The sequence below is a fragment of the Trachurus japonicus genome, chromosome 13, assembly GCF_045865225.1.
Source record: "Trachurus japonicus isolate A0001 chromosome 13, Traja_1.0".
NCBI classification, from domain to species: Eukaryota; Metazoa; Chordata; class Actinopteri; order Carangiformes; family Carangidae; genus Trachurus; species Trachurus japonicus.
The window spans coordinates 9,457,763-9,477,216 of NC_140919.1; the positions used below are offsets into that span (position 1 = coordinate 9,457,763).

The 19,454-nt window shown below is 42.4% G+C and overlaps 1 protein-coding gene across 2 annotated transcripts in view; it reads left to right on the plus strand.

The window, feature by feature from the left end:
* Window positions 1-12,605, plus strand: part of ubash3bb (ubiquitin associated and SH3 domain containing Bb) — a 77,259-nt gene extending 64,654 nt beyond the window's left edge. Inside the window, exons 4-14 of one of the 2 annotated variants that reach the window (XM_085794804.1) lie at window positions 2,957-3,155; window positions 4,119-4,288; window positions 4,377-4,585; window positions 5,820-5,961; window positions 6,896-7,022; window positions 8,660-8,779; window positions 8,877-8,969; window positions 9,083-9,227; window positions 10,016-10,122; window positions 10,229-10,338; window positions 12,314-12,605. In XM_085794804.1, the coding sequence (XP_085650930.1) occupies window positions 2,957-3,155; window positions 4,119-4,288; window positions 4,377-4,585; window positions 5,820-5,961; window positions 6,896-7,022; window positions 8,660-8,779; window positions 8,877-8,969; window positions 9,083-9,227; window positions 10,016-10,122; window positions 10,229-10,338; window positions 12,314-12,451 (1,560 nt within the window). In that variant the 3' untranslated portion in view covers window positions 12,452-12,605. The remainder of the gene's footprint in view (window positions 1-2,956; window positions 3,156-4,118; window positions 4,289-4,376; window positions 4,586-5,819; window positions 5,962-6,895; window positions 7,023-8,659; window positions 8,780-8,876; window positions 8,970-9,082; window positions 9,228-10,015; window positions 10,123-10,228; window positions 10,339-12,313) is intronic. The other variant, XM_085794805.1, reaches the window with a different exon arrangement.
* Window positions 12,606-19,454: the final 6,849 nt, after the last annotated feature.

The window sequence follows — 19,454 nt, forward strand, 5'->3', positions numbered from 1 at the left end:
TCTAAGAGTGAAGAGGGACATTACATACGAGCAGCATGGAGGTATTTGGATGTTTTTTGGTGTGTCTTTTTGTTACGAAGACAGTTGGTATCCATTTGCAACCGTCATATGGACATGCACTGCTACGCCGAGACCCCCTGTAACTCAGAGAAGCCACGGAGGACTCTGAAACTTCTCCCAGCCCTTAGTCCACATGAGGGGGAGGAGATAATGAGTGGAATTTCAATTTTGGGTGAACTACTATCCCTTTAAGTTTCATCACGGCCGAAGGTTAAAGGTCATTAAAGGTCCTGAAGACGAGACCCAGACGGAGCAAATATCAGCTCGAGTCTGTGATGATTTTGACATTTCTACATAAAGTTCAGGACTGAGGGACAGTTTTAGAAATTTAATTAAATCCTAAAAAAGTAATAATAAAAATCTTCATTGGCACCAGTTTCATAGTTACACTTCCTTTACATGCTGCACGTCAGTAACTGTCCGGTTCCACCTTAAAAGACTCCTGCCGACTCCTTTTTTCTTATAATCAAACACACGTCTTGTTTACACTCCGAGTTCCTCACCACAACATGTTTACGTCCATGTTGTTTCATTCCTCTGAACTTCATTCCTCTGCATCGTCATCGACAAACAACAAAACAAAACAAAACAGAACAGGAACCAGCTGCTGCTGCTCCACGCGCCACCAGGGGGCGACTGTGGGTCCTGTCTGTTCAAATATCACGTTTTCATGTAAATTCAGACTTTATTGTTTAAATTGGTTGTTTTTCAGCGTTGTTGGACTCACAGCTCACGTAGCTTCACCTATTTAAAGGGATACTTCACCCAAAATCAATAATTCACCAATAATTCATCTACTCACCGTCATACCAAGGAAGGGTTTGGAGAACTTTCAGAGTCATCAAAACTCTTTAGGAGTTCCTAGTGGCTGGCAACGGATTTTCATATAATGAGTTCACTTTTGAATGGTCCAAAACACACACTATGAAACATCCAGATACCTCCATACTGCTCGTCTGTACTGACCCAAGTGTCCTGAAGCCACTACATGAAAAAGTTGTTGGGAAAAATTTAGGGCTGACCCGATTATCATATTTTGATAATCGAAGCGTCGCGGACATAAAATCGATTTTAATCGAAGCTTCGACGGCCAGTGGGGTGCGTGATCGTAACAGGGGGAGGGTGCGCGAGTGGAAATAATGAAAGTAATGGCAAACAAACACTGCATATCTCCAAAATCAGGCAGGTTTCCAGGATGCCAAGTACAACGAAACCGGCGAAAAATAAATAAATGGAGCGGTGGATAACGTTACATAACATATACGATGTTACGCCGTGTGTGTTTGTGTAGTCTTAACCGTCATGAACAAAAAGATTACGGGTTACGGAGCGCGTTTATGTTGCGGTGACGCAGAGACGAGAGCGGCTTATAGTCCGGGAAGTACGGTACAACAAGGCTAAAAACAGAGATCAAATTCATTTTGTCCCAACAACTTTTCCATGTGGCGGCTTCAGGACACTTGGGTCAGTACAGACGAGCAGTATGGAGGTATCTGGATGTTTCATAGTGTGTGTTTTGGACGATTCAAAAGTGAACTCTATCCGCCGCCATTATATTAAAAAATCCGTTGCCAGCCGGACCCCCCCTGGAGCTCCAAAAGAGTTTTGATGACTCAGAAAGTTCTCCAAACCCTTCCTTGGCATGACGGTGAGGAGATGATTGGTGAATTATCGATTTTGGGTGAAGTATCCCTTTAAAGCAGAAGTAAGTGGTCCGGTCGTTTTCGCTAATGCTGCGTTCCAGGCAGGCTTTTGAAATCGTAAATTACAGCTTCAAGTCACAACTTACAACTTACGACTTTCCTTGAACGCACCATAACAGTCCTCGTCCCTACGTCGCCACATTCACGGCGTCCCTTGGCTGCACACACAGCCCTGCATGCCGTTCTCTCTCCTCATTGGATAAAAACTGTAGGATACGATAAATGTTTTCTCCTCGACTCAGAGCAGAGCAGAGTGACTGACAGACCCGTGTTTCAGACCAAACACTCTATGTAAGTGATTGCTGTCGGAAGATATAGCTATTTAAGACTTATATTAAAGCAGATATCATCGGCACGGCCGTTTCGGCTAATGCTGTGTTCAAGGCAGGCTTTTGAAACCGTAAGTTACAGCTTCAAGTCACAACTACGACTTGGTAGCGTTCCAGGTAACCCGTAGCTCGTGTTTTTACCGTCCTGTTGTCTGTGAAAGTTCCCTATAACGGCCACTCGTAACTTCCGACCCGTGAACTCGTACCAGATCGAACTGGTATGACTTCACAGGAAGGAAAAACACAAAGTACGAGTTTCCTTGAACGCACCATGAGTTAGCAGCCCCCGCCCTTGTCAGGCATCAATTGGTCCTCGTGCTACGTCACCACATTCACGCGCATCCCTTGGCTGCACACACAGCCCTTCATGCCGTTCTCTCCCCTCATTGGATAACACTTGTATCCCACAAGGAAAATTTTCTCCTCGGGTTACAGCAGAGCAGAGTGACGGAGAGACTCGTGTTTAGGCTGAAATACTTCATGTAAGTGATTGCTGACGGAAAATAGGACTATTTAGGACTTATATTAACAAAAACATTCCACTGATATCTGCTTTAACACAAATATATCACTTACTTCTGCTTTAAGTTTATGTCAGTAATTTAGGCCAAAAATGATCCGTATCACTACAGTTCCTATCTACTGACGTCCTCTGTCACAGTCTCATTAGTTCAGCACAGTTTCACAATGAACCAATCATATTTCATCATTTCAAATGGATAAAGAAACATTTCTTTGCTGTATAAGTCATAATAAGATTGATATATAACCCAAAAATCATCACTTTAACAGTTAAATCAAGACATAAATGTTGTATTTTCCCCTGTGTGATGAGGTTTTAACATCCCCCCCCCTCTCCCCCAGTGTGCAGACCATAAAGTGGAGGCTCTGTGCGAGGCCCTCCAGGCCACCGTACAGCAGTGGCGCGGTCGGTTCCCCAGCCCGCTGCCTCTGGAGCTCTACACCTCCTCCAACTTCATCGGCCTCTTCGTGGAGGAGACGGTGGCCGACGTCCTCAAGCAGTTCGCAGCCGACTTCGCCACAGAGGCCACGAGGAAGGCAGGTAGGAACCACGCGCGCGCAGCGTTATGGGTGGTGGGCCTAACGAGCCTGGGCCCACCCACTTAATGACAAGGTGAACATAGTTTAGACTTTTATCTTCAATTATTAAAATTAGCATTTAAATTCAAAGTAAAGACTAAAAACCTTGTCCTTTAATTGTCGGTGCAAGATATTTTTAGAACGGCGGAGCAGAGCCGTGAGCTGCTCAGAGCTACGCTACGGAGGCTCATGGGATTTCTTGGTTTCCCTCATCAAACTCATCGAACCTACTGCTATGACTATAGGGGATTATGGCAATGGGCCAGTTTGCCAAAATGTTGAACTATCACTACTCCCCCAAACCAATGGGTGACGTCACGGACGCTACGTCCATTCTTTTTACAGTCTATGAGCCCGAGTCGGTCGGAATTATTACGTCACAGCAATATGGCGTCGCACACCGTGAGAGGTATTCATGTATTTAGGCTATTTATTTTCCAACCTAGACATTTAAGCAAGGGAGAAGTTATGGAAAAGGGAATATAGTTCCACGCTACTGCAGCAAGAGTTGAATCTGCACAGCTCGCTATGACGCACGCAGGATTCCCCTCATTGGTGCGTTCAAGACTGTGTGTTGCAGAAGTGGCGTTTCTCTTTCTGTCTCTCCCCCAAGCAGCTAATGTTCTTCCCCAGCAGTTACTTTTTGATGCTCGAAAGACATCAGCTTACTGTGGCCAGCCATGTTTTCCGAGGTTGCAATGAAACGCATTTACCTCGGAAGTCAGAATTTCCGACCCGGATCTTTCCAAGTTTCAAGTGCAATCGAATGCAGCATTAGTGACACTGTGGTGGTGTTTTGTGATGGTTCATTTTGGATAAATTATTCTAAAAATAATATAATACAATAATGAGATTATGATTTTTTTTATCATATGTACATATAAGCTGATGATCTCCTCCACTTCTCCTTCCTCCTCTCCTGCAGAGGTCCACGTGGAGCCTCACAAGAAGCAGCTCCACGTCACTCTGGCCTACAACTTCCCCACCGATCACCTCCCGTCTCTGGAGAAACTGGCCAAAGGCATCGAGGTGAAACTGGGCTGTGATTGGCTGGCTGTCTTATTCTCCCGGGACATCCGCTTCGCCAACAACGAGGTAGTTTTTTAAATTATTGTTTGCATTAATCAGACGTCGATGATGTGCTGTAAAGGTTGTGACCTCTGTGTGTGTGTGTCCCGTACAGACCCTGAGGGTGATGTACCCCTACCTGCCTCAGAACGAGGACGAGCTGGAGTTGGTCCCTGGGGACTTTGTGTTCATGTCCCCGGTGGAGCAGAGCAGCACCAGCGAGGGCTGGGTGTACGGCTCCTCGCTGGCCACCGGGCTGTCGGGGCTGCTGCCCGAGAACTACGTCAGCCTGGCCGACGAGGCCGACACCTGGGTGTTCCACGGGTCAGCACAGCGCCGCCGCACAACCGCACACACAACCACACACTTTACAACCTCACAATCTCGCAACCTCACACTTCACACTAGGGGTGTACAGCCAGTGCACTATTCGGATTTGGATTTGGATTCGGGCTTTTAAAAAAAACTTAGGATTCGGATCCGTATTCAGGAAGAAACCGGAAGTACGCGCACTGGCTTCAGCCGAGCTAGTGCTACGCTGAGCTAGCCGGCTAACTTCCGCTTTAGCGCTCGGCTAACTAGAACGGGAATAAAATAATTTAATCGTGCGGCTCTTCTAGACTTTGCTAACGTAATCAGACTGAATAGATCAAATTCTGGTAGTGAAACGAGTCGTTTCCCGGAGGTTGTGACACTCCCAAAAATTATCCACCGTTTTACAGCCGCTTCTTTTCCCATTATTGTCTATGAGAAAAAGTTGTTGAACGGTGACCCTGGAAGTATCGGTGAGCACTTCCTGTCTACTGTGATGCAATGCATGCAGGGAGTTGCTGTTTCTTACCCTAACGTGAACTAGACACAAATGAAACAGGGTGACTCCCGTCGCGGCAGCCAGCAGTGCTGCAGCTCGTGTTTGGCGCTCTACTGGTGTTGTGCTTCTATGGCGGCGCAGCAACGTTACGGTGCATTAGCGCCACCTACTGTGTTGGAGTGTGAACCAGAATCACCTGGTTATCTGCTGTTGCTGATCCAAATGTTTCTTTTTCTTTAGAAAAAAGCTCCCGGGGCGGTGCGTGGCGCAGTGGTTAAGGCGGCCGCCCCATGTAGAGGCTACAGTCCTCAACGCAGACGTCCGCAGACGTCCCCGGTTCGAATCCCGCGTCAGGCAGACCTTTCCTGCATGTCATTTCCTGTCTATCTCACTATGTGCTGTCAAATAAAGGCAAAAACGCCAAAAAATATACTTAAAAAGCTCCCGAATAATGAGGAGAAACTTAGCAAAACTATTCGGGATCAAAGCATTATTCGTGTACTTCCGAATACATATTCAGGTTCGGGTACACCCCTACTTCACACTTTACAACCTCACATCTCACATCTCACAACCTCACCACCTCACAAGGAGCTGTCACAGACCGTTTATATTAGAGTTTAAACTGTTAAAGCTTGTGTCAGTGAAATTATTTCAGGGGAAACTTGAACATTTTATTTTTGATCAGCTGCAGATAAAATTAAAAAAGGTAATAATAACACCTGTCCTCGTCCTCGACCTCCTCAGCTCCCACTCGTTCTTCAGCTGTGGGCCCAGTGACAAGAGCAGTAAGGACAGAGGGATGTTTGACGGACTGCTGGACAGTCGACGCCCCGACAACAGTCCTGGAGACACGCCCACCCTCAGTCTGATCTGTCACCCCATGCAGGTAAATCTGACGTTAAACTGATACGCCAACATTTTTTTTTTTCGTATCTTGCCTCACTCCCGAGTCCATGACCAGCAGATAGACACCATCCTTTCGACTGTGCGTGCAGTAACAAGGGAGATAGAGCCGTATCGCCGTAATTAGCTTAGCTCAAACACTGGAAGTGTATGGGTAGTGTTAGCCTGCCTCCTACCCGAGCCGAAACCAGCAGTCAGAAGCTGATTTCATTTTAGCTCTAAACTCTGTAAATATATCACTTTATCGACATTTCAAACATGTTTAGGTGAGAAAGTAGCCGTTTAGATCAGCAGTGTGTCGTTAATTTGTCTAAATACCAGCTGTTTACAATTTTCTTCACACGAATTCGGCGCTACTCAAGCTAGCCGTTGTGACCAACGCACTTCCGGTTACTTTCACAAAATAAAACACCCGTTGCCCTTTACATACAGAAAACCATGACGATAGAATTTGTGCTTTTACTTTGAAACAGGAAGCTAACCTACCCTCGATGTAGCTAGCTTGAACCAAAATAAACCGTCTTTGCTTGAACCCTCCGTTTTGACCGATCTCGTCCCGTTAGCGGCATTTGACCGCTCAAGATGCCTTACCGGAGAGTTTTGTCAGCTCTGAGACGAAGATCGGTCCGCCGGTTTCCGTTTAGAGTTGCTGAAGAGTTTCTCTGATGACTTTAGGTGGAGGCAGGCTAACACTACCCATACACTTCCAGTGTTTGAGCTAAGCTAATTACGGGCGATACGGCTCTATCTCCCTTGTTACTGCACGCACAGTGGAAAGGATGGTGTCTATCTGCTGGTCATGGACTCGGGAGTGAGGCAAGACACGAAAAAAAAAAATGTTGGCGTATCCCTTTAAAGACTCGCAGGAGACGGATTTCATGAAGCTTTGTGATTTATCAAAGTGTTTCAACCTGCAGCAGGTCCTGCGGATCAGCGCCGGTCACTCTCGACAGTCTAAACGAACTCTGTTTGTGTGTCGGCACGGAGAGCGGATGGACGTGGTGTTTGGTAAACACTGGCTGTCGCTCTGCTCCGACAGCAAAGGTGAGTTCATCCAGGAGGAGCGTTATGGGATGTCGGGCTGATTGTACGTAGCTTCAAGGTCACTTAAAGGGACATTGTGTAACTTCTCCTGTTATCTATTCAGGAAAATCGATTATTTGGTTCAAAAGTCTGTTTTTCATTGCACATCTAAAGTGCACATCGGTTTAAAGTGCCTTAGAGGCTTTTTTATTCCGTTACGTGCAGCGGATGTTGTCCGTCTGCCATCTGCCCAATTTCACGTGAATGCAGCATGAAAAATACGATTGAGTTGCTTGCGATATACAACCGCAACGCTAGATGGGAGGAATTCCTACACAATGGCCCTCATTTATCAAACTTGCGCAGGATCTGGTGTAGATTCTGGTGTAAATATCAGTGTACGCCAAGTGTCACGTGTGATTTACTATAAGTGTGTACGCTGCTGATTTTGGCGTAGTGGTGATAAATCCGGCGGCTGAAAACGAGCGTCATTTAAATGTCACGCCCCGATATATTCCTGCTTTAGAGGCGTCGCCCTGCCCCTTTTACGACATGGAGACACGGAAGACGGCCAAGGAGAGGGACTTTACCGACATTACCGCGTTGAACAGGGAGAGGGCGGCAACATTAAATATCTGGACATTGATAGATTGATAGATTTTGTGATTGATAAGCGTCATCCCGGTGGATGGAGGCTGCAGACGCACGTGTCGCCGACCACGTCAGGAAACCCAGCGACCTCATGAAATGCTCCTGCAGTTTACTAAACACAAGTGACTGAGGAGAAATCATAGGCATATTACTGCTGCGAACACGACTTTATGACCATCAGCACCGCTGGCATGGTTCGGCTGATGGAGGGATGTGAAACACCGGCCCGATCTCCCGCTGACACGTCCCGGTGACGGGGGGAAAAAAAAAAACACGCCGCGGAGACCAGCTGCACCTGGACAGGTAGCGGAGCCCCCCCCCCCCCCCCACCAACCGAGGCTCCGGTGTCCGGCAGAGAGAGAGACTGAGGAGCCGTCCGGTCATGCTCTGGTGCTGCAGATGTTGGAAGTTTGTGTGTGTGATCTACAATAACAGGTCTGTCTGTCATTGACTGTTTCTGTTCACTCAGCTGACGAGCATCTGTCACGTCGTGGTTTTTTATTCATCTCAGTTGCTCAAAATAAAAGTCGAGTTTCAACACGGACTTGGTTTTATCGTTTCTTTTTTTTTCTTTTTTGCTACTTTTTATCTTTTTATCAATATAAACAACAACAACATGTGGTCCACATCGCTGCGTTATTAGACTATGGTTTAATAATCATTCTGACACAGCAGCACTGCTTCCTGCATGTTCTACGCTGGTTCTAAATGTGCGTACACCTAGTCAGAGCTGGCGTGAGATTTGTGCGTACCGTACGCTCACGCTCAGATCGCCGATCCCTGCGGTGAATTTGGTGTACACCCATTTTTTTGGTGTACGCAAGTTTAATAAATGAGGGCCAGTGTCACTTTAAATTATCCCCACTGCAGCGTGTCTGAGTGTAGATCTGAGGGTGTGTTTGTCTTTTAGTTACTTATCTTTATTTTTTTGCATTTTGATTAAATAAATGAGACAAATGAAAACAAAAAAAGAAGAAAAAAAAGTTCGTGTCTTTGTTTTCCTGCAGGTAGATACGTGCGCTCCAATCTGAACATGCCTCCCAGTTTGCCCCTGTGGGGGGGGCAGAGAGACTACGACATGGACACGCCCCTCACTGTGTTTGGCTCCACACAGGCTCGAGTCATCGGTACGTCACCTGGACACGTGTCAGTGATGTGGTTCAGAGGACTGAGGGGAGGTCCAGTGTGTTGTTAATGAAACGTGTGTGTGTGTGTGTTACCCAGGTGAGGCCCTGTTAGAGAGCAACACAGTGATAGACTTTGTGTACTGCTCTCCGTCCCTGCGCTGTGTTCAGACGGCTCAGAACATCCTGAAAGGTAAAAACACCCTCCAACCATGGAGACGCTCACTTAAGTAAAACTCTACTTCATTATAGTTTGTTGTGTGTGTGATTGTGTGTGTGTGTGTGTGTGTGTGTGTGTGTGTGCAGGTCTGCAGCAGGACAGTAAACTGAAGGTGCGGGTGGAGCCCGGCCTCTTTGAATGGACCAAGTGGGTTTCTGGGAACTCGCTGCCGGCCTGGATCCCCCCCTCCGACCTGGCTGCAGCTCACTTCAGTGTGGACACGACGTACAGGTGAGACTGACCCCACACTGACCACACACTGACCACACACTGACCACACACTCAGTACGTTTACATGCAGACGGCCACATCGAGCGTCTCCTCAGAGTTTTGTCCTCGTCCCAGTTCACATGCAACAGGGAAAATCTAATAAGTGGTGAGCCTGTGAATATTCTCATTGGTCCAGGTCATAGTTTTCTCAAGGAAATTTAAATCAAAAGCAACTGGACTTGGTTATTTGTCTAGGAAGACGTTTCAACTCTCATCCAAGAGGCTTCATCAGTTCATGTAGCATCTGACCAGGCTGAGACTGGACCAATCTGATGGTGTCTCTGCTCACCACTAGGTGGAGATATGCGTCGTTTCAGCAGGTTAATATGGACGACTTTCCTGTTAACTTTTCTGTCACCAAGTAAAATACTGGATATAAATTACTTAGAGTTCTCAACTTCAGTTCACGACCGGACGCACCGGTCCAGCTGAAATGACTCTGGTCGGGTCGGGCCTCTTTCTTTTAAACACAACAGTCCAGGTGCTTTCTTATTTTTGTTTGTGTTTTGGCCAGGTTTGGGCGGCTTCTCTGTCCAAAGCATTTAGGTTTCTGTCGCCTAATGGAACAATTTACCAAAAACTAAACTTCAACTTCAAGCTTGTGTTACACTGAATGAATTTAAAGTCCTGGTGAAATCATCAGACTAACCTGGCTGAATAAAGGCTGAATAAATAAATAAAATAGATTTACAGTGTGTGTTTGTACAGTGTTCAGTTGTGTTTACCCTGTCTTGTTGTCTTGTTTTCAGACCTCTGATCCCCGTCAGTAAACTCACTGTGTCCGAGTCCTACGAGAACTACATGAGCCGGAGTTACCAGGTGACCAAAGACATCCTGTCGGACTGTAAAAACACTGGTGAGACACACACACACACACACACAGACACACACACACACACAGATACATGCTGTAGAGTGTGTGTAGGAGAGGTTTGACTTCACTCTGTGTTTCCTCTCTGTAGGAAACAACGTGCTGATCGTCGCCCACGCTTCGTCCCTGGAGGCGTGCACGCGGCAGCTGCAGGGCCGCGGCCCGCAGAGCGCCAAGGACTTCATCCAAGTGGTCAGAAAGGTCGGTCCGCTGCACCTCTCCTCTCCTCTCTTTGTCTTCTGTAGGTTTCACTGCTCCATCGCTCCATCGCTCCATCGCTCCATCCTCGCCTCCGTCTGGTTTCCTCTGGATGTGCAGAGACTCGGGCGTGAGCTCTGAAAACTCCAGAGACCTGAAGCATCCGCTCGTATAAATGAAAGAAAAACAAACAGACGGCTTCGTTCAAATGTTTAAAGGGATACGCCAACTTTTTTTTTCGTGCAGTAACAAGGGAGATAGAGCCGTATCGCCCGTAATTAGCTTAGCTCAAACACTGGAAGTGTATGGGTAGTGTTAGCCTGCCTCCTACCCGAGCTGAAATCAGCAGTCAGAAGCTGATTTCATTTTAGCTCTAAACTCTGTAAATATATCACTTTATCCACATTTCAAACATGTTTAGGTGAGAAAGTAGCCGTTTAGATCAGCAGTGTGTCGTTAATTTGTCTAAATACCAGCTGTTTACAATTTTGTTTGGACGAATTTGGCGCTACTCAAGCTAGCCGTTGTGACCAACGCACTTCCAGTTACTTTCACAAAATAAAACACCCGTTGCCCTTTACATACAGAAAACCATGACGATAGAATTTGTGCTTTTACTTTGAAATAGGAAGCTAACCTACCCTCGATGTAGCTAGCTTGAATCAAAATAAAGCGTCTTTGCTTGAACCCTCCGTTTTGACCGATCTCGTCCCGTTAGCGGCATTTGACCGCTCAAGATGCCTTACCGGAGAGTTTTGTCAGCTCTGAGACGAAGATCGGCCCGCCGGTTTCCGTTTAGAGTTGCTGAAGAGTTTCTCTGATGACTTTAGGTGGAGGCAGGCTAACACTACCCATACACTTCCAGTGTTTGAGCTAAGCTAATTACGGCGATACGGCTCTATCTCCCTTGTTACTGCACGCACAGTCAAAAGGATGGTGTCTATCTGCTGGTCATGGACTCGGGAGTGAGGCAAGACACGGAAAGAAAAAGTTGGCGTATCCCTTTAATACGTTTTGTGTACAACTGAAACCATGGAAACGTAAACATTCAATTCCAGCGGAAGAGCAAAACCGGCTTCTGGTTTTGACGTTCAGAAAAAGGTGGATGTAAAGTTGAAATAGAACTGAAATACAAAAGAGAAACTGTGTAAACTGAACATGTCACAGTTTAATCCAGTCACTCACCAACTCACTGATGCAACAGTGTCATGATGTGTTTACATATTTACGTCATACATCTGTTTTATGTATTTATTATAGTATTAATAGTTGTAGTATTTGCTCATTATTTTATTATTTCATGATCAAACACTTTAATTTGATTGATGATTTGATGCAACAACTCCAAAACGCTCTGGTGGACAAGTTGTGACCTGCACATTCACCACGCTATGAGATAATAACACAACGTTACCACACAGAGTTGTTTTAGAGGGAAATTCATGCAAAACCACTGATGCGTGTTGCCTTCAGGGACAGTTTTTCATCAACAGTCTCTGCATTTCCATCTAAAACAACTCTGTGTGGTAACGTTGTGTTATTATCTCATAGCGTGGTGAATGTGCAGGTCACAACTTGTCCACCAGAGCGTTGTGGAGTTGTTGGATTGTGTATTTGATGAGTTTGATGAGGGAAACCAAGAAATCCCATGAGCCTCCGTAGCGTAGCTCTGAGCAGCTCGCGGCTCTGCTCCGCCGTTCTAAAAATAGCTTGCACCGACAAATGAAGGTAATGAACCTACTGCTATGACTATAGGGGTTATGGCGATGGGCCAATTTGCCAAAATGTTGAACTACAGTATCTCTTTAACTAGTTTTGGTACCTTTATGTTTACACCTGACACCAGTAAACTGACCTTTACTGCTCTTGGCAATAAAAACATTTCTGATTGTGAGTCAGACAACCAGCCAGTCAACAACAAAACCACTGATGTTAATGTCTGAAGCTCTAACTCATGATCTGCCCCCCCCCCCTACAGATCCCCTACCTAGGCTTCTGTTCCTGTGAGGAGCAGGGCGACACGGGGGTGTGGCAGTTAGTGGACCCTCCCATCCTCCCCCTCACACATGGACCAAACCACACCTTCGACTGGAGGGAGGCGCTGCTGCAGGAATGATGTCGGCCTGATCTGAACCCCCCCACCCCCTCCCCTCCCCCACAGACTGCAGCAGCACCGTCCAGAGACCAGCCGACTCCATCCGTCTGTGGAGTCGAGTCCCAGTCTGTGAACTGGTTTCATCAGTGACTCATCCAAACTCATTGTGTTATTAGTTATAGACCGAATCTCCTTGTTGTTTACATTCTACTTCCGGGTAGAAAACCAGCACGTAATTTGAATGAGATCAATAGTAACGAACGAGAGTTTGCTATATATTTTTCACACCCTACACTTATTTTAGGTATAATGAGATTTGTTTTGACTAGAAATAAGACAAATATTCTTGGTAAGATTTTGAGTTTTTGCAGTGCAGTTAGCGCAATCATGTTGTAACTCAGATATCCGCTGGAGAAAATATTTTTTCATGGATCGTTTATTGAGTCACTGAGTTATTAAAGTTAAACAGGTAGCTAACCGTTAGCCCGGCTAATCTATGATAACCATGACTAATTACAAAAATGTGCACACATAAATAGTAATGTTCGTCCAATCATTGGTTTTATAGACTTTACAAACATCAGATTAGTCTAAACGGTGATATAGTGACATGAAAAATTAGATATATACAGCGAAACTCTCGTCCTTTACTATTGTTCTCATGCTGGTTTTCTACCCGGAAGTAGTTGTAAACAACAAGGAGATTCGTCCTATTATTATTTTATTTTATTTTTGTTGTGAGGGAGGGGCCGGTTGGGGCCGTGCAGCAGCCGGGGCGTTGGATGCGTTCACTGACATTCAGCTCAACCATGCTTTAATATCGTCAAAGTCCGGTCTCGGGAGGTTTCTGTGAAATGAGCATCAGCTCTGATGCGGCGGCTGAAGGAAAACAGAGCGTGTTGAGTTTTTAGCTTTTATCTCAGACGGCTCAGGTTGTGTTTGTGTTTCACCATGTGCTTGTTTTCCTCCGGCTCAGTTCAGGCCCAAATCTGGCCCAGATAATACGACAACAACACGACTGTCAGATGCTGCTTCCACATTTGGACCAACTCTGACGCAAACACAGAAAATCTTCCATCTGTTTGTCAGAAATGAAGGAAGACGGCCAGGACCAAGAGAACCTATATTGGGTTTCATGATTATTGGCTTTTAAAAAGGAAACTGCAAAAACTCTAAATCTTACCAAGAATATTTGTCTTATTTCTAGTCAAAATGTCTCATTTCTAGTCAAAACTAATCTAATTATACTTCAAATAAGACTCATCACATTAAAAAGTAGCTTGTTTTTAGACACTTTTTACTTCTTTCAAGCAGATTTTCACTTGAAATAAGTAGAAAAATCTGATAGTGGAGCAAGTTTTTCTTTCACAAAAAACTTGCTTTCACTGTTTCAAATGAAAATAAGTTTGAAACAAGTGTAAATGATCTAAAAACAAGTTCATTTTTAATGTGATGAGTCTTATTTTAAGTAGAAAGAGATTAGTTTTGACTAGAAATGAGACATTTTGACAAGAAATAAGACAAATATTCTTGGAAAGATTTTGCAGTGGAGGCCTACAATTAGCCTGTGTTGATTTTTTTTAATGAACTGAATTGAATTTAAAAAGGAAAGTGTTATACTTTAGATTTTTTTTCTTAGTTTCTGCTCCACAGAAGAAAAAAACAACAAAACAGTTTGACCATATTTCATTCATCCACACTGCAAAAACTCAAATATTTTACCAAGAATATTTGTCTTATTTCTAGTCAAAATGTCATTTCTAGTCAAAATGTCATTTCTAGTCAAAACTAATGTCATTTCACTTAAAATAAGACTTATCACATAAAAAGTAGCTTGTTTTTAGACACTTTTTACTTCTTTCAAGCAAATTTTCACTTGAAATAAGTAGAAAAATCTGATAGTGGAGCAAGTTTCTTATTACAAGCACAAAAAACTTGCTTTCACTGGCAGATTTTTCTACTTATTTCAAGTGAAAATTTGTTTGAAACAAGTGAAAATGATCTAAAAACAAGTTAATTTTTAGATGATGAGTCTTATTGTACATGGAAAGAGATTTATTTTGACTAGAAATGAGACATTTTGACAAGAAATAAGACAAATATTCTTGGAAAGATTTTGAGTTTTTACAGTGCAGTCGTTTTTATTTCCTGGTTTCACTTTTAACTAGCAGCAACAGTTTCAGGTTGAATTATCAAAACGTTTGTGCTCATTTCACAAAATCGACTGAGACCGGCGTCGAGTGTTCAGAATCTGTAATAATCAGAGTATTACATAACCCGTATACGCCACGTTTTGTCCTGCTTCAGTAACCGAGGGAGACGAAGGACGTCGACCAATCATCCTGTCGTTCTCCAATCCGGCGCCACATGTAGCACATTTATATACAGTACAGCTGTGTCACAAATCTAACATCTGCAACTGTAACAAACAGCACAAACCTGCACTATTGACAATCATACAGTAGCTTCTTGATTCTGGTCCAGCGACGTTCAGAGTCTGTGTATCGTGATATGTTGTTCAGGGGTTCAGAGTAGCTGTAAATAATCATATTTTGGAGAGATAAAAAAAAAAAAAAATAGTCTTCCAATTTTATTTCTATTTATTTATAAACATTTCTTTCAGATGTTACAAAGCAAAAAAATATATATGATGATAATAATAATAATAGTAATAATAATAATAAAAGAGGATCATCGCTTTTAACAGCATGTAAGAATTTATCTCAGGTGTTGACGTGTGTTTTTGCAGCTTTGAAAACTGTTGTGTTGATTGAGTGACTGTGTTGTTGTGAGTGCCTCATGGAATTAAAGAGATGAACTGATCAACTGAGTCGTAGCTACAGAGGAAGAAGAAGAGGAAGAAGACGGAGGAGTGAGCTCCATCTGCTGCATCACACCGGTCAACCTCGTTTTTCATTTTATTATAAAACATTTTTTACTTTTTATTCTGAAAATCTGAACTTCCTGTCAGATGTTGTAGAGGTTTTCTCACCTCTGTTTTGTCAGCTCACATTAAATCATGTGGCTGTTACCAGAGGGGGATCGTCACCACCAACAACAGACCATAATAACAAACAATAAGTAAAAAATATAACATTTTTAAAGGTACATTGTGTAGGAATTCCTCCCATCTAGCGTTGCGGTTGTATATCGCAAGCAACTCACTCATATTTTTCATGCTGCATTCACGTGAAATTGGGCAGACGGACGACAGCCGCTGCACTAACGGCATTAAACAAGCCTCTATGTAAACAAGTGGTCCGTCAGCACGAGGCAAAACAATACACGTGACAATATGTTGTCATGGCGATGTGGTATTGTTTACCTGACCCACGTTTTACCGGCTTTCTCTGGACTTCTGTGACTAAAATGACATCTGGTTTGTTAGCGACGGCCGTCTGCCCGACTGCAGGTGAATGCAGCATCAGTGTTAACGCTCCATTCCTCCTCACTGCGTTACCGCGGTGACTTTTCACAGGCGCCACACTGCAAAAACTCTAAATCTTTCCAAGAATATTTGTCTTATTTCTTGTCAAAATGTCTCATTTCTAGTCAAAACTGAACTCTTTCCACTTTAAATAAGACTCATCACCTAAAAATGAACTTGTTTTTAGATGATTTTCACTTTCAAACTAATTTTCACTTGAACTAAGTAGAAAAATCTGCCAGTGAAAGCAGGTTTTTTGTGCCTTTAATAATCCACTGTCAGATTTTTTCTACTTATTTCAAGTGAAAATAGACTTGAAATAAGTGTCTAAAACTATGTATATGTATAAATACACTTATTTTAGGTATAATGAGATTTGTTTTGACTAGAAATGACATTTTGACTAGAAAAAAGACAAATATTCTTGGAAGATTTTGAGTTTTTGCAGTGCACCTCGACCTGAGCCGGCAGCTCCGGTGTCTCCGCTGAGTTTCCGTGGTTACCTACCGTCACGCTGCCACTGAACGTAAAAACATGGCGACACCACATGGCAGCAGCACCGAGCTTACCCGCTCCATGGAGATATGAATGATATGAACGGCTAATTCAGAGCTGAAAGGAACACTTCACTTTGTTGATGGGGGGGATTACTGGTTAATGAAAAACAGACTTTTGAATGAAATAATCAATTTTCCTGAATAGATAACAGGAGAAGTTACACAATGTCCCTTTAAACATCCAAATAATTTGCCCTGGTTCAGCCGACTTCTAGATAAACATAATACCCTTTAATTTACAGGCTGTTAATTACGTGATAATTTCAAGAAATAGCCAAGAAACAACAAGTAATGGCATGGTAATGTGAAAAAAATAGAAACTAGAATTTCATAGCAATGTCATGTTTTTCAATAAAGGCAAAAGATAACACATGCTTTTCCTGCTTTTTCCCCACCAAGTCCTTGCAGTTGACCAATATTTTTGGGCTATTTCTATGATCTATCAATTGTCATTTCTTGGTTCAACATTACTATAAAATTGACCGTTATTTCTAGCCTATTTCTTGACATTATCATGTAATTAGTGGCCTGTAAATTAAAGGGTTAGACAACCCAAATTGAGATGTTCAGACTACATAAATACTATTGTATTTGAATGAGGACAGTCTTTATTAGTCATTATAGATGTTGTCATATAAGGCCAAACATTCAGTCTGTCACCTTAAATAATTTCAGTTGTGCAGCTTTAAAGTACAATCATGACCATTTATCCCTTGAAACAACGACAGAAAGACTCATTGTTTTGATTATAAGAATTTTCATTGTGTTAATTCAGACTGATCCACAGTTCAAACATCAAAACTCTTCTTATGTAAAAACTCAGTAGCTTCATGCTAACTTCATGTTCACATGTAGCATTTCAGAGTATTTTTGTCACATTTGTGAAATATGTTTATTCACATTGTTGCTGGGAGTTTGATCAACACCACTCCGTGCACTAAATTAGTTAGCATTTATCTTACTTTGATAGCCTAGTTTTCAAACATTGCTCATGTAAAACAACTATTTTTTATTACATTTTCAGTTTCAGTGAATGAATCTGTAGATCAATGAGTTTTACAGGTGGATTTTGTGCTTTTGTGTGTCACACTTCCACTTCCGATGCTAAACTAAGCTAAGCTAATCACCCCTTCCTCGAGTCTAGATTCATATTGAAAAGATGCAAGTGAATTTTTTTTTTCTTTCATGTTTTTATTTTTCTGTCAGTGGGTCTTGACTTTTGCCAGATCACTTTACACTCAGTGCATTTTCATGAGTGACACTGAATGTACCTACAACTTTTATCTATTTACAAGAAAACATTGATTTCTCTGCACAAATGTGAATCAGCATATTTCTGATAATGTCATAAAATACTGAAAAATCAAAGCAATGTGAACAAAACTTTTACAAATTCACCATTCCTCATCCACAAATTAATTCAGGAAAAATAATAATGATGAACGGATTCATTTACTGGGGTATGAAAACATGCATACCGTGTAATGCTTCTTTTCAATTAACACATCCAGTCCAGGTAAATGCCAGTTGGAGCAGCAGAGTGGAGAGATGTGAAGGACACACAGGAAGAAGCCATGTTGTTCATTTATCATCTGAACATATCAACAAACCTGCAGAAATTAATTTAAAGTTCCTCTATGTTGAAAACAACATTTATTTTTTGGTTTATAATTAAATATTTTAAAGTATGAAGATGTGTGTGGGTTTTTTTTTTTTTTTTAATTAGTCATTATATTTATATATTCTGTCATTCTGTGTGGTGTTCAAAGGGGTTGAATGGAACAAAAGCATCCGTTTTATTTGATCCATATAGCAATAACATGATAAAACAACAGGTGTGCAGACTATTTATCCATCTGTGCTGCGACGACTATAAAAGAGAAAAACTGAATAAAAATCCTACATCCAGTTTTATTCTGCCTCATGAGTAAATCAACACTCAGAAATAACAATTATATAATATAATATAATCTAAAAACCATGACTGGTTTTAGTAGTGGTGAGGACCAACTACTGACAATCAGGGCCGTTGTATAGGGGAGAAAGGTGATGATAATTCTAGGGGCCCAGCGCCCAGTGGGGCCCATAAAAGACCCCAGTAGTCTAATCTTTGTATGACTGATTTATTCTGCGTAAGACCCTGACTATAGTACTCATAGTAGGCTACACTGTAAAAACTCAACATCTTTCCAAGAATATTTGTCTTATTTCTTGTCCAAATGTCTCATTTCTAGTCAAAACTAATCTCTTTCCACTTAAAATAAGACTCCTTACCTAAAAATTAACTTGTTTTTAGATCATTTTCACTTAAATTCACAATAAATAGAAAAATCTGCCAGTGAAAGTAAGTTTTTTGTGCTTGTAATAAGGAAGAAAAACTTGCTTCACTATCAGATTTTTTCTACTTATTCCAAGTGAAAATATGCTTGAAAGAAGTAAAAAGTGTCTAAAAACAAGCTACTTTCAATATGATGTGTCTTATTTTAAGTAGAATGAGATTTGTTTTGACTAGAAATGACATTTTGACTAGAAATAAGACAAATATTCTTGCTAAGAAACTTGATTTTTTGCAGTGTAATGCTGCATTAGCATCAAAACAAAGAAGGCTAAATAAAAAACGATAATACATACGTAGTCTAAGAAAAAAAAAGGAAAAGTTGGGGGGAGGGGCCCACTTTAGTATTCTTTAAGGGGCCCAGAATTCCTAGCAACGGCCCTGCTGACAATGTTTAGAGGTTATTGATCATGATTTTAAAAGAGTTTGTTTATTTATTCCTGACAGAATTACAGTTTGCAGAGCTGCTCATGCACTACAAATGTTATAAAGTGAATGGAGCTAAATATCAGTAAACTGTCCTCCACTGAATCAAAGTGAGAAATTCAGCAGTGAGGTGAAGGTCAGATTCTTACAGAAAATCAACATCAATTCAAACTTCTTCACTGATGTTTGGCCCAAACTCCCACGTCTCCATCATACATGTCTGTGTGGATGGAACAGTGAACCCGTCGTCAGTTCTATCTCTAAAGATTCAAATTTAAA